Raw genomic sequence first — 12,899 nt, forward strand, 5'->3', positions numbered from 1 at the left:
TACATCTAACTTCAAGTGCAGGCTGAGTTCAGCCTCAAGTACTGCAGACACATGTTATTATCACAACGGTCTTGAACCAAAGAGAATCCCATAGATCATTTTCTTGGTCTATTTTTAAGCCATTTCTAATGAGATAAAGGTCAAACTATAGATGTAGGATACATATACATATACACACACACATACATATATATATATATATTTATTTATTTATATATATAGTATATATATATATATATATATATATATAAATAGTATATCACATAGGTATGGCCAGTCTTACTTTCGAAAGTAAAGTCTTTATTTTATACATTATATTTAAAAAAATGAAGTTAAGTAAAGTCAGATTTTTAAAGCACAAGGTTTAAAAAAATATATTTATCAGTGGGCTTAACACAATAGATTATTAATTTGCTTACATTCATTTAAATAATCAAAGAAGGTATTCAAGAAGAAGAAAACAACTCTTTGGAAAAACAGGTCATTTCCCAGTAACGTGACAAACACACCAGCCAGCGTTTGCTGCATTCAGGTGCAGTCGGAAATAATAACATTATTTGAACTTGGAAAAACACTATCGGACTTTAAGATTAATTAGAGCGACGTGGACCGCAATGTTAAAACCGATGTGTGGCATGCTATTTATTGTGTTTTATTGTTGCTGTTTTCATTTTCTTATTTTCTTATTTATTTATTTTTTGCTATTGCTTTGTAGCTTCTTCCAAGTTTGATACCGACGTCTTTCTTCTTCTTCAGCATTACGTTGTTTTTCTCTCTTTGGTCGTATTTCATGGATGAAGGTATACATTTGAGGGGATTCATTTGTAGCGTATTGTTGTGACCCTGTACAGCGGGGCTCGGGCATTTGGAGGGGTCGGTCAACATATTTAGAAGGGGTCACACAAAACATATATATATTTTACGTGAATTGTGTGCATTTGTCTCTTTATTTTAAGCACTTTATTTCTTAAATCATGCTAAATTACAAATGCCATATTTAATTTTCGAAAGGGTTAATTTACGAGGTTTTGGGAAAGATGCAATCCCGGAAATGGGACGCAGCATCCGCGTTACTGAATTTGGGAGCCGTGCCACTGCTCAGCGGGTTGTTCACCCCGCAGCTTCCCATGGAAGCTTTATTTTAGTTTGCGTCTCCGTTTCAAATTTACTTTGAAGAAAGAAAAGCCCGAGCACTGGACCTCTAGTTGAGGATGTATTTGGCTGCGTTTCTTTCCGTTTTCTTCCTCGGTTCGCTACCAGCGTCGTTCTCCTTCGGTGAGTTAAAACCAGCTAACGCTGCATCACTAGCGTACGCACATGTGCATCAGATGGCGTGAATGCGTTAAAACGTCGCTCGGTTAATTGACGTGTCACACGTGTAAATACACGGCGATTCAAGCCGAGGGTCTGGGTGTGTGCGGGGCACCGTGACCGTCCGGTGTGGAGAGGTGACATGAGGACAGAGCGCTCGCGAGGACGAACACCTCGCGAGCTAAAAGCGCTCTGCATGTGATCAATTTGCGTAACCAGCACTCTGGTGCAGTCTTCTGCGTTAAAGACTAATTTTATGCTTATAAATATTATATTGTTTGTCCCTTTTTAATGCCGGATAGACTGGTATTGTGAACTGTACAGCGTGCCTGAGCATGACAAGTGAATGGGACATCTTAGCTCAAATGTACTGCGTAACTTTTAAACGTGCTGATCAATAATTAATTAATCACCAACACAGCATATTCGTGGATATATTGAATGGGTTCATCTCTGTTCAAATATTTCTGATTGCTTGAACAAACCTGATGAGAACTGCTGCCTGGCGGTTTCTTTATTTCCTCTTTGTACTTTTCAGTATTACTCAAGCCTCTTTGTGTAATGTATTTCTGCAAATTTGTCTAGATTGTGTTTATTAATAATTTGACCTAAACAGACCGTTTATAATCTATGTACCTCATGCATGAATCAAACCCTGCAGAAGCCAAACCTACATGCAGGTTTACTTAAGAAATTGATATGAACTGGAATATTGTGTGCTGTGGTAGACCTGTAAATGTTCACTTCTTATTAGAAATTGAAGAAATGCAGTACAGTTTATAAAGAAATCTTTAATCATGCTGCTTCATTTGCCGTAACCAAAAAGTATCCTGTAACAAAATGCTAACGTTTAGATAAGGATATGCAACTTGGGCTGTCAAAGTACCAAAAGTGTGCAAACGGGAAGAGGTTCATTCAATAACTTTTTAATACTCTCGTTTCACCTTCCATCAGCTCTGTCCTCTCAGATTACACATTAACGCTTCATGTTAGATGCTAATTATGGTCATTGCTGAGAGAGATGGAGGGGACTCTTAAGACCATTTCTGTATCTTCACCAAACATCATTTAACGAGGCATCAAGCACACTTGCATCGATCCTCTGTAGTCTGAGGGAACTGCTGCCACACACTCGATGCTTAATGCATTGTTGGTAATGCGATCAGCCTGCTCGCTCTTTAGCTTTGTAAACATGAACTATTTCGGGAATTTGTTAATCAATGAAGTCCATCTCCAAGCAACACTATCCAACCACTCCCTTATTTCAGTTTGTCAGCCGTTGGTATTTCCTGCTCATCTATGTCTTGTGAATAAATGCAAAAGATTATGAGGGCAACGCCGATTTAATTAAACATGAATGTGTTGACACATACGGTTCTCAACTTTACAACAATTCCTTATTTTTCTAAAACTTTTATCCGCCTCTGTATGTTTGTATCGTACAATTCCTTTTTGTTTAAAGCCAAAATGTGGAGATTGCATGTGTTTAGGCAAATAACTCACCATGGTTATGCAAAAAACATAGTGAAACATGAATTGAAATGTACTCTCCTAAAGTGTGGCCAAGATAAGAGGGATCTCCTTCTTATACATTGCTTTTACTCATCATAATCTTAAAAGTATGAACAAAATGTTTCACAGACAATTTTGGTCGATTTATAGGTGATTTCCTACAAGCGTTCCTCCTATAAATAAGGGCCTTTGACAGAAGAAGCTCCTGCACACACACACACACACACACACGTATGGCTACATCATTAAGATCCGTCATTCAGAGACACGCCAGTCTGTGTATTGAGGTGTTGGAGTTCATCGGCTGGACATATTGCGTCAAAGGACCGTTGACATATTAATCGCCGTGTGTTTTTATTTCGTCATCTCTTATTAGACCATGATGGCAAAGTAAAGAACAGTTTTAGTCAATAATGACCGCAAGTTCGAGGAATGTTTCACAGCCACCGCCCTTCTAATTCACAGACTTCTCGGGGCTGAAGCCAGTTAGGTGTAAAGGCAGCGGGGTTTTAAACCGCCACAAGAGAAAATAAAAGTTAGTTTTATTCATACTGACAGACTGAATGCATAAACGGTGCCACAGTCCTGATGAGTCACCGGAGCACAACTTGTGGCACTATGAGTGGGGCTTTCCAAGATAATATAAGCCCTACCCTTGGAGTTTCATTCATACTTTGGATTATATCTTCCCATTGTGTGTCGTCTCACCATGAATAAAGGCGGAGTCAAAACTGGAACGGATTCCCTGAAACGATTAGTCCATTGACTGAAAATGAAACGGCAACTTTTATGGCAATAGATTAACCGATGTTACTCAGAATAGTTTTGCGTTGGACGAAGCGAGACAAGATATAAGATGTCAATTCAAGCATGTCTTAAAGACATAAAAACATGGATGACCTGCAACTTCTAGATGTTAAACTCAGACAAAACCGAAGTAATTTTAATCGGCCCTGAGCACCTCAGAGATCAATTATCTGGTGATGTGGTTTCTGTAGACGGCATTGCCCTGGCATCCAACACCACTGTAAAGAATCTTGGCGTTATCTTTGATCGGGACTTGTCCTTTAACTCCCACGTAAAGCAAATCTCAAGGACTGCATTCTTTCATCTATGTAATATTTCAAAAATCAGGCACATCTTGTCTCAAAAAGATGCAGTAAAAATTGGTTCACGCGTTCGTTACTTGAGACTGGATTACTGCAACTCCTTATTATCAGGCTGCTCTAATAAATCTCTTAGGTCCCTCCAGTTGATCCAGAATGCTGCAGCTCGTATTCTCACTAAAACTAAGAAAAGAGATCACATCACTCCTGCACTAGCTGCTCTGCACTGGCTCCCAGTAAAATCAAGAATCACTTTTAAAATTCTTCTCTTAACCTACAAAGCCTTGATTGGTGATGCTCCATCATATCTTAAGGAGCTTGTAGTACCATATTGCCCCACTAGAGAGCTACGATCACTAAATGCGGGACTACTTGTAGTTCCTAGAGTCTTAAAAAGTAGAATGGGAGCCAGAGCCTTTAGTTATCAAGCTCCTCTTTTATGGAACCAGCTTCCAATTTCAGTCCGGGAGGCAGACACAGTCACCTCGTTTAAGAGTAGACTTAAGACCTTCCTCTTTGACAGAGCTTATAGTTAGGGCTGAATCAGGTTCACCTGGTCCAGCCCCTTGATATGCTGCTATAGGCTTATAGCTGCCGGGGGACGTTTAGGATGCACTGAGCACCTATCTCCTCTTTTTCTCTCCTTAGGGATGAATTTTCATCTCTCAATCACAGGTTACTAACTCTGCTTTCTCCCCGGAGTCCTTTTGACTTCACGTCTCATGGGGTCATCGGACCCTATGAGACGGCATAGATCCTATCTGCCTGATGGATCATCGAGGTCTGAGTCGTGGAATTCCTGCTCCTGACTACGCCACTGTCCTGTTGAGACTCCGCCCACTGTTGAGACTCCGCCCACTGTTGACTCCGCCCACTCCTCTCTACCGCCATCTGCCTGATGGATCGTGGAGGTCTCCATCGTGGAATATGCCTACTTGAACTATTCATACACTCTGTCACATTCATTGAATGTATTTAAACTCTAAATCTGTCCTTCTGTCCACATAACATCTATTGCACCTGTCCATCCTGGAGAGGGATCCTCCTCTGTTGCTCTCCTGAAGGTTTCTTCCATTTTTTTCCCCCTGAAGGGTTATTTGGGAGTTTTTCCTGATCCGATGTGAGGTTTTGGGACAGGGATGTCTATGTGTACAGATTGTAAAGCACTCCGAGACAAATTTGTAATTTGTGAAATTGGGCTATACAAATAAACTGAATTGAATTGAATGTCAGCTTGAGTTTTATTAAAAGGTCACGGAGATAATTTGTTTTTGCATTTCGTGACCAAAGATTAATCTGTAAATTAAATCTGTGAAATGTATTGAGACCAGTTGATCGTTGCAGCCTCGCTGTCGATTCCATCAGACGTCTGGTCAGGCTCATCCGCTTGTCTGTGACTATTTGATGAAAGTCCATTATTCTTTTTGAGAGAACTTTGGGTTTCATCTTTTACATCAAATGCATATATCAAAACAAAAGAAGTTTTGGTATTTCAAACAATACGACAAGCTGGGTATCAATAACTAACACGTTTTAAACGTGTCAATACTTTCCATCATCGGCCCAGCCGGTCTAGTGTTCATACACCGAAGTGGAATGCAGCCTTTATTGATCACTCATGCTTTTCATGCTACAGATCCAAATGTCTGCAATGCAAACTATCCTCGACTCGCTCATTTAATTAAATTGAATGAGGCACTGCAGGAAGCCTTGTGGGTTGTGTATGTCCAACCTTTCAGCTTGTGAATAATGGATGCACGATTGCTCTTTGTCAGCGATGTTTTAACGTTTCCTTGATGTGTATGATTATATCTCTCTTCTCTTTACGTCGGTGTGGGCGTCTGTGGTTAAACTGAAGACAGCTTCATGGTCATTTTCTCAACAAAACTCCCAATTAGTTGCAAAATCAGTCTGAGATACAAAGACAAAACAAATATGCACTCGTAGAAGATTCATATCAACACATTGACAAGGAAGACGAAATATTAAGTATCAATAAGTAATAGAAAGTTAGAAACCTTGTGTACTTGAATGCTCATATTTCACCAGTGACCTCCCTTTTAACCTCTGATAGCATCTCTCGCTCTCGCTCTCTCTCTTTCTCCTTTTCCTCAGCTGGGTTGACTTTCTGACCTTTTTGTAATTGATTGAAATGTGTTCCCCAAATGTACTTTAAATGGCTAAACTTCAGATACAAACTACATTTTAGAATTTTTTTGAATATTGCTCTACTTTACTCAAAGTTGGGAGTATGTATTTGTCCGTGCTGTAAATTATTGTTGTGTGTGTGCGTGTGCGTGTCGCAACCTTGTGGTAAACGCCTTCGGCGACCAGCGTTGCGGTTGACGCTTTTCAGTCGCCACATTTGCCTCACCTGTGATTTGTCTTTCACTCCTCTCACGTCTCGGTGGTTTTCTGAGCCGCTCTGTCCTTGTGTGCGTTATCACGTTTTGTTCACAGAGGCATTGAAACAGAAAAGTACTCTTTTAATCTCTTATACGTGTGACAACAGAAGCGACTCATACAGGTTTTTGAAGGTGGGTTCAGTTGCTTGCTCAAAAGAGCTTGACTGAAGCCGTGGTGTTTTTTTATTGACCTTTTTAAAATGCAACCAAACTTTTTCAAGTTGCTTAACTCTTTGTCTTCATTCCTCTCCTTCTGTCTTTCTTTTCCTGAAGACACTTAGCGTGTATACTTAACAGATATCATCGCGTACACCAAAAGTGTGTGTGTGTAAGTAACTGTGCAACACTGGGGCATGGCTGCTTCCTGTAACTTGAGGTAAATTGTCATGCTTGTGTAAACACTAACTGGATACAAATAAATCTGGTTTCCAGAGGTCCTCAGCACCGTTCTTGAAATCATTTGGTGGTCATGTGACGGGGCTGAGTAGACGTTCAACTGTAAGTCACGGCGCTTGCGTGAGGGTCAGTTAAGGGGGGGTCTGGTTTGTTTGTACTCTGCTATTTTGAATTTGAGGAAGTGTCCTTCTTCTGGGTTCCTTGATGTCGGGAGAGAACATTGCACACACAAAACCATGTTGACCTGTAAAAGAGGTTCAACAGGATGGTATTATGTAGCGGTTTGCAAGCAGCGCCATCTAGTGGTACGTAGTAGGAGACACAAAGCCTCCCTGTGGTGGTGGGAGGTTAAGCTGAGAGTCTGTAAGTGTCTTTAATGTTCGTGAAAGTGTTTAAGAGGGGGATTTTCTCAAGCCAAATAATTCTGTCTGGTAAAGGGAGCGCCACCTGTGGCATAACAGTTGTGTGTGCAATATTAATTTCCCGGTTCCTTGAATTCCTGCAGTCTTGACGTTTCGTGTCTCCGTTTCCACAGTGGCGCCGCCCATCAACGTGACCCTGCACTGCCACAATCTGCACAACGTCCTGACGTGGAGCTACACACACTTTCCCCCAGGGCTGAGATTCAGAGTCGATATTCGCCGAACACAAGCAGAGGATGGGTTCGTGTTTCACTTTGTACACATAAGCTGCTAAAATGTCACTTTGCCTCTTTAGAAGTATTTTTCTCGTAAGATGATCTCTGCTATAAACTGCACAAGCACACCAATCAATTTATTTAAGAAGATTTATCAAACCTCGTTAACTGACCAATAAGACGAGTGTCGTGCGTGCGGAGGTGCTGTGTGGTTGAAGTGCTTTCAGGAAGCGAGGGGGGTGGGGGGAAGATGGAAATGTAAAGGGGAAAATAGTCGCACACTCGTAGCTACCATGCAAAAGATAATTGATAATTTACCAGCGTTTGGACATCCAGCCTTCTTTAGGGTGAAGAGGATTATTATTGGGAGCCAATTGAATCCGACACACGTCGAAAGAAAGTCTTGAGAGGAGGTTTTCATCTGCATCCTCATATCACTAAATTCTACACACTTGTCCTTAATTTAAGTAACTATATATTTACAGCAGCGTATTTTGATTGTTTATGTAAAAAAACCTCTAGGTTTGGGCTTGAACATTATCACATACTGAACAAGATATTCCATATTATATTTATTCTTAATGTGTTAAGCTTCTGGAGACACATGATTATAGTAAGTGCTTTCAGTTATTTGCTGATTATTTTCTCTTGACAATGTCGGTCTTGTCTTTGTTTCCCCAGGTATCCTGATGAGATTTGGGTGAACTCATCAGCTCAACTGCAAGCAGACGTGTCATTTCTCAGTGACCCGCAAAATGCATACTACCTGGAGGTGACGGCCGTGATTGGACGGAATGAGTCCGCCCCTGAAGAAGGACTTTCTTTCAGCTATTTCAAGGACTCTCCAGCCAATCACATATGTGAGTATTGTTGTCATATTTAACGTTGTCGTTATGATAAACCTGAATTAATGAGTTCACGTATGAATGCATCTCCGGGAAACAGAAGATAGCCGGGCGTAAAATATTAGTAAAGCATCTCATTGGTTAATAAAATAATAGAAATAGGCATTGATGCATTTGTTTACAAGACCATTTTTCAATCTATGAATAAATTGAATTAATTACAAAGTAATTAATAAGTTGTCAGAAAAGAGGAGCTATAAAAAAGAATACATTATTGTTCATATAATAATTGTTAATGCAATAATATTGTATAAATAAATAGTATTACAAAATAATGTTTAAAAACACCATAAAATAGTCGGTAATTACATCCTTTAAAAATGTATTCATACAATATTAATACCATAATCTATTCATTCAAAAACTAATCTATTGGAAAATGCTGTTTAAAATACCTAAATAAATTACTGGATTCACAAATTAAATACTAACTGCAGCTTATAACTTCCCTTCCCATTTTCATGTGCATTTCCCTGCTTCATGTTACCTGCTAGGTTTTGCTGAGTCAGCTAGCTTCTCCTTTTTAGCCTCTGCATTTAACCAATCCGTGACACCTTGTGGTGGTAAAACAAGATACACACGGGATGTAACGGGCCTTCTGATTGGCTGTCATCCACAGACTGAAACTGATGTGAAGGAGAAGGTAGAGTCATGGATGCACTCACTGGTACCGCCAGTTACATCTCAACACGGTCGAATACTATAAAGTTTGTAGAAACCATCAAGGACCTCATGGTGCATTCAGGTGCATCACGTAAACTCTGAAAACTATACTTGAACGAGCACAAAGGTTTCTTTTTATTTCCTTTGTTGAAATACAAATATACGTCATTACTCTTTTGTTCAATCCAGCATTTTTATTGATTATATAAAAATATCCCATTCATTTCTACATAGATAAAAAAAAAATAGCTCTTAAATCAATACTTTGTTTGTTGTCCACAAGCAAACTAATAGTGACACACATTCTGACAGCTTCCCACTAAAACATCGGAGCAATGATTGGCTGTCCTTTATCATCTCGGCACGCCTCCGTCTCTCTCGTGAAATTGAGATTACGATGAAGTCATTTTCCTGCTTCCAGGTAATTTGGACTTCCCATCCGTGAACGTCACGACCCAACACGATGGCGCGGTCCGAGTCCGCTTCACACACCCCTCGCTGGTGTACTTCCAGAAGTTGCCAAGCAGCCCAAGTAGAAGAACGAGGAAGAAGAAAAGCCACGAGCTTCCTGGGTTTCGTTACGACGTCGTGCTCATCCACCAGGTCATCCACCAGGTCAGCCTCGGTTTAAACATCATCACCAAATTCTTCTGTTGCTGTAGTTTCATCATGTATTCGTAGTATCTGCTTCCAGTTGTGTGTGATGCTCCCAGCTTCTGTTCCAAAGCCTCCTCACTCTCGGTTCCTTGAAACGGTCCCTGTTTGTCGTTTGTGCAAAAGGAGCGACAACACGGCTTCCACTGTGAGACGAGTGTGTGCGAGGAGACCATTTCAGTGGATGCTGCGCAGAAGAATCCGTGTCTGAAGATGAGTGGCGAGCTGGAGAAGATCTCGGTTCAAGCCACGCAAGAGTACTGCGTCCGGCGCCGGGAGGACACGCCGAGCTGTTGAGTAACGTTTTCATTCCCGCCGTCTCTCGTACGTCGGAACGCAGTCTGGCGCTTATTCAAGGATCCGATATAGTCCCACTGGGTTGGAGGATGAACTGATCCAATTGTTTGGGGTCAAAGGTCAAGGTTACTGTGACCTTGCATCCATCCCATGTTCACGATGTCCTGGCAAAGCCTTGAGCTAAATTCTTCAAATGGGGCCTGTTGGTTGAAAATAAAGGGCAAAACGCAAAGCCGGATGGTTTGTGCACTTTCCACTTTATATATAAGTTAACAAATGTGGTATTTAGTTTATCCAAAAGAAAATAAACAAAGTAATAATTAATAGATTATGTTTCTGATTTTTAAAGTAACTCTCCCAACCCTGTATGTCTCCAATGGCTGTTCTTCAAGGTGGATACTTCTCTTTTAATAATAAATAACCTTTATAACCAAAAACCGCCGGGATTTATGGAGTCTGCTGGAAATAAGCAGTTTCTATTTTGAAAGTGTGATCTCAGATTTAAAGTGAAGATGTTAGTTCCGGTGGTTCCCGAACATTTTCTATCCGACACCAGGCTGAAAAGCTTCGTCATCAACTGCTGGACCCTTTTTATTCTACAGTCCGTATCGAGCCTCCTCATTGGTCGGTTGAACTCTGGCCTTTCACAAACGTGTTCAAGCTTTTATTCTGCTCAAGTCACAAAGCCCGCTCTAATAAACCAGTCGGAGCTACCACTGGTTTCTTTGGCTAGACTGTGTCTGTGGTGACGAGTCCTTCTGGTCATGAACATATTCTACATCCGGTTCGTCTAGATCTCATCCCCCTCTTCGTCGTCTGCGGCCTGTCAGCCCTGAGTGCCCTTGGTTTTGTCCTCTACATGGTGTACCGGAAACACACCGCACCCAATACTCCTTCACCAAAGTCTCTGGTATGTTCCTCCTCCCAACTCTGGAGTTTACTTGATCATTTTAAATGGAAATTATTTGGTTTGAATATGTGCTTTATTATTTGTCCTTCAAATTTCGACCCATATCTAAGAATTCCTCTTTGTGTCCTGAAGGAGTTCCCGAATCCCCCGACGCGGTTGATCTCGGAAGAGTTTCCGGAGACGTTCTTTGTGCCAGAAGTGGAGCCGAGCTCCCCCACACCTCTACCGTCGGCGGAGGAGAGGGAGTCGACACCGTTTGTTCATCGCGCTACCGAGCCCGAGCTCCGTCTGCCCATCGGGGTGTCGGGTGTGGATGAAGGTCCGTGTGACGACGAGGAGGAGGAGGAGGGAGCGATGAATGAAGAGAATGAAGAACCTGAAGAACCTGAAGAACCTGAGTACATGTCTGGCAACCACCTGGAAGAAGAGGAGAGCGCCTCCGGTTATGAGAAACGCCCGATGCTGGTTGCCTTGGCGCCAGACGAGCTGACTGTGGGCTACCGGGGCTGAGGGCGGGGCCTCTGAACGTTGAATGGTCCTCATTGGCTCAAATGAGACTGAACTTGCGGTCTTGGTTACAGATTTCCGGCGGTTTGGTTTGCGTGCTCCGGTCAAACCGGCCCGATGCCCAGAGAAAGCGGAAGAAGAGACGTCCTCCTCGCTCGTGCACCTTGACATTAGTTCTATTTCCATTGTTATGCCAAAGCGGCGCCACGAGCGGCCTGAGTGACCGGTATGTGACGGAGTCCTGCCCAGCGATGGCAATTAGTTGCATTAGTCGGATATCCGTAAAGTTGTGAGATGGAATCGATGAAATAATTGCCAACTCGTATCCGTCACCAGGATGCGAGCAGCACACTAACGGCTACTTATGCATCCATTATGTTTTAAAACTATATTGATGTGTTTGCATTTCATCCTTCTTTGCAGCCTGAGGTTTAATCCTGCTTCATGCCAACGGGATTCATGACACTCGGCGTCACGCTCACTTCCAGTTACGACGACGGGACGTTTTAAACTGTTGCCAAAACCAAGAACCACTTATCTTCACACACTATCATCATCATCATCATCATCCCACGCAGCGACTCAAAGGGACTTCACTGTGAGCCGCCGATATGTGACTAATACTCCCCGTGGATTACATTTACAGACCGTAGTCCAGAACGCCTACGAATACTGAGAATTAACTTTGAACTTATTTGCACTATTTTGTGTTTTTTAACCTAAACCGAGTCCTTTTGATAGTCATTAGGCTCGCGGCACCTTTTTTAAAGGGAAGTTAGCGCATCTTTAACTTCTATAATGTTACTTTTTTTCGAAGTGAAATTAAATATGTGTGCTGCTGTAGTTTATATTCTTCACCGCTTAAAGCCGGTGGTGTCGCTCTGCCAGCTGCTGCGACCCAAAGGGCAGCAGTGGAGTGGTCTAATAGGAGGGTCATGTCCACTTCTTCAGATGAATGGAAGGAGAAACCCCGCAGTTGAAAATGAGAGGTGAAAAAAGACTTAATTTAATGTTCCACTCGGCCTTTAAGTCCAATTATGCAGTTTTAAGAACTGCAAATAATGTTTAAACGTCTTGTGCATTTTATGTATATAAATATATATATATATATATATACACATATATATATAGAAGTGTGTGTATGTATGTGTATATATATATATATGTGTATGCTTTAGTGACTTTTTGAGTTATTGTTGTTTTGTATGCAACTATGTTCTTTGTGTTGGGAGACTTAAAACAAACGGATGTTAAAAAGTGAAAGAGTTCATACTCGGTGCTGAATATATACGAGTACAGAACTCGCGACACATTTTAACTGAAAAGATGAATTGGTGCTTTTATTTGTACATCTTTCAGTCCACCAATTTAGAATCGGAAAGAACTGATTTATTATCATGACTGTTTGAATCTGTTATTTGGATAAAAAGACAGTTTATTGAACACAAGCACTTGATTCTCTCATGATGCATCTCCCTTTCTCCCTCGATCTGCGTAATGTTATCTCTTCTGTACGCAAACTGCTGTTTTTATATCTTATCGTCTGTTGTTGGTTAAGCATTAGATATTTTCAATAAAAAAAATCTGATAACGGTA

At 41.3% G+C, this 12,899-nt stretch overlaps 1 protein-coding gene across 2 annotated transcripts; it reads left to right on the forward strand.

Moving 5' to 3' along the window:
* Window positions 1–1,107: 1,107 nt before the first annotated feature.
* Window positions 1,108–12,899, forward strand: ifngr1l (interferon gamma receptor 1-like). Of its 2 annotated transcripts, XR_008834274.1 has the most exons (8): window positions 1,108–1,275; window positions 7,266–7,392; window positions 8,049–8,227; window positions 9,357–9,550; window positions 9,716–9,881; window positions 10,681–10,796; window positions 10,929–11,529; window positions 11,727–12,899. XR_008834274.1 is itself a non-coding variant. In XM_056435860.1 (7 exons), exons 1-7 carry the CDS (start codon window positions 1,212–1,214, stop codon window positions 11,304–11,306), a joined length of 1,224 nt encoding a protein of 407 aa, XP_056291835.1. In that variant the 5' UTR covers window positions 1,108–1,211; the 3' UTR covers window positions 11,307–12,899. The 2 variants fall into 2 exon arrangements, 1 of the variants encoding a protein (XP_056291835.1); XM_056435860.1 differs by having other exon boundaries at window positions 10,929–12,899.

Source organism: Pseudoliparis swirei, chromosome 17, assembly GCF_029220125.1.
Source record: "Pseudoliparis swirei isolate HS2019 ecotype Mariana Trench chromosome 17, NWPU_hadal_v1, whole genome shotgun sequence".
NCBI lineage: Eukaryota > Metazoa > Chordata > Actinopteri > Perciformes > Liparidae > Pseudoliparis > Pseudoliparis swirei.

What these genes read in the sequence shown, in the direction of transcription:
- ifngr1l (XM_056435860.1), top strand. Translation starts at nt 1,212, where the DNA reads ATGTATTTGGCTGCGTTTCTTTCCGTTTTCTTCCTCGGTTCGCTACCA. An exon ending in ACCAGCGTCGTTCTCCTTCG is followed by an intron (nt 1,276 to 7,265) that starts GTGAGTTAAAAC and finishes CCGTTTCCACAG; the next exon opens with TGGCGCCGCCCATCAACGTG. An exon ending in CCGGGAGGACACGCCGAGCT is followed by an intron (nt 9,882 to 10,680) that starts GTTGAGTAACGT and finishes CGGTTCGTCTAG; the next exon opens with ATCTCATCCCCCTCTTCGTC.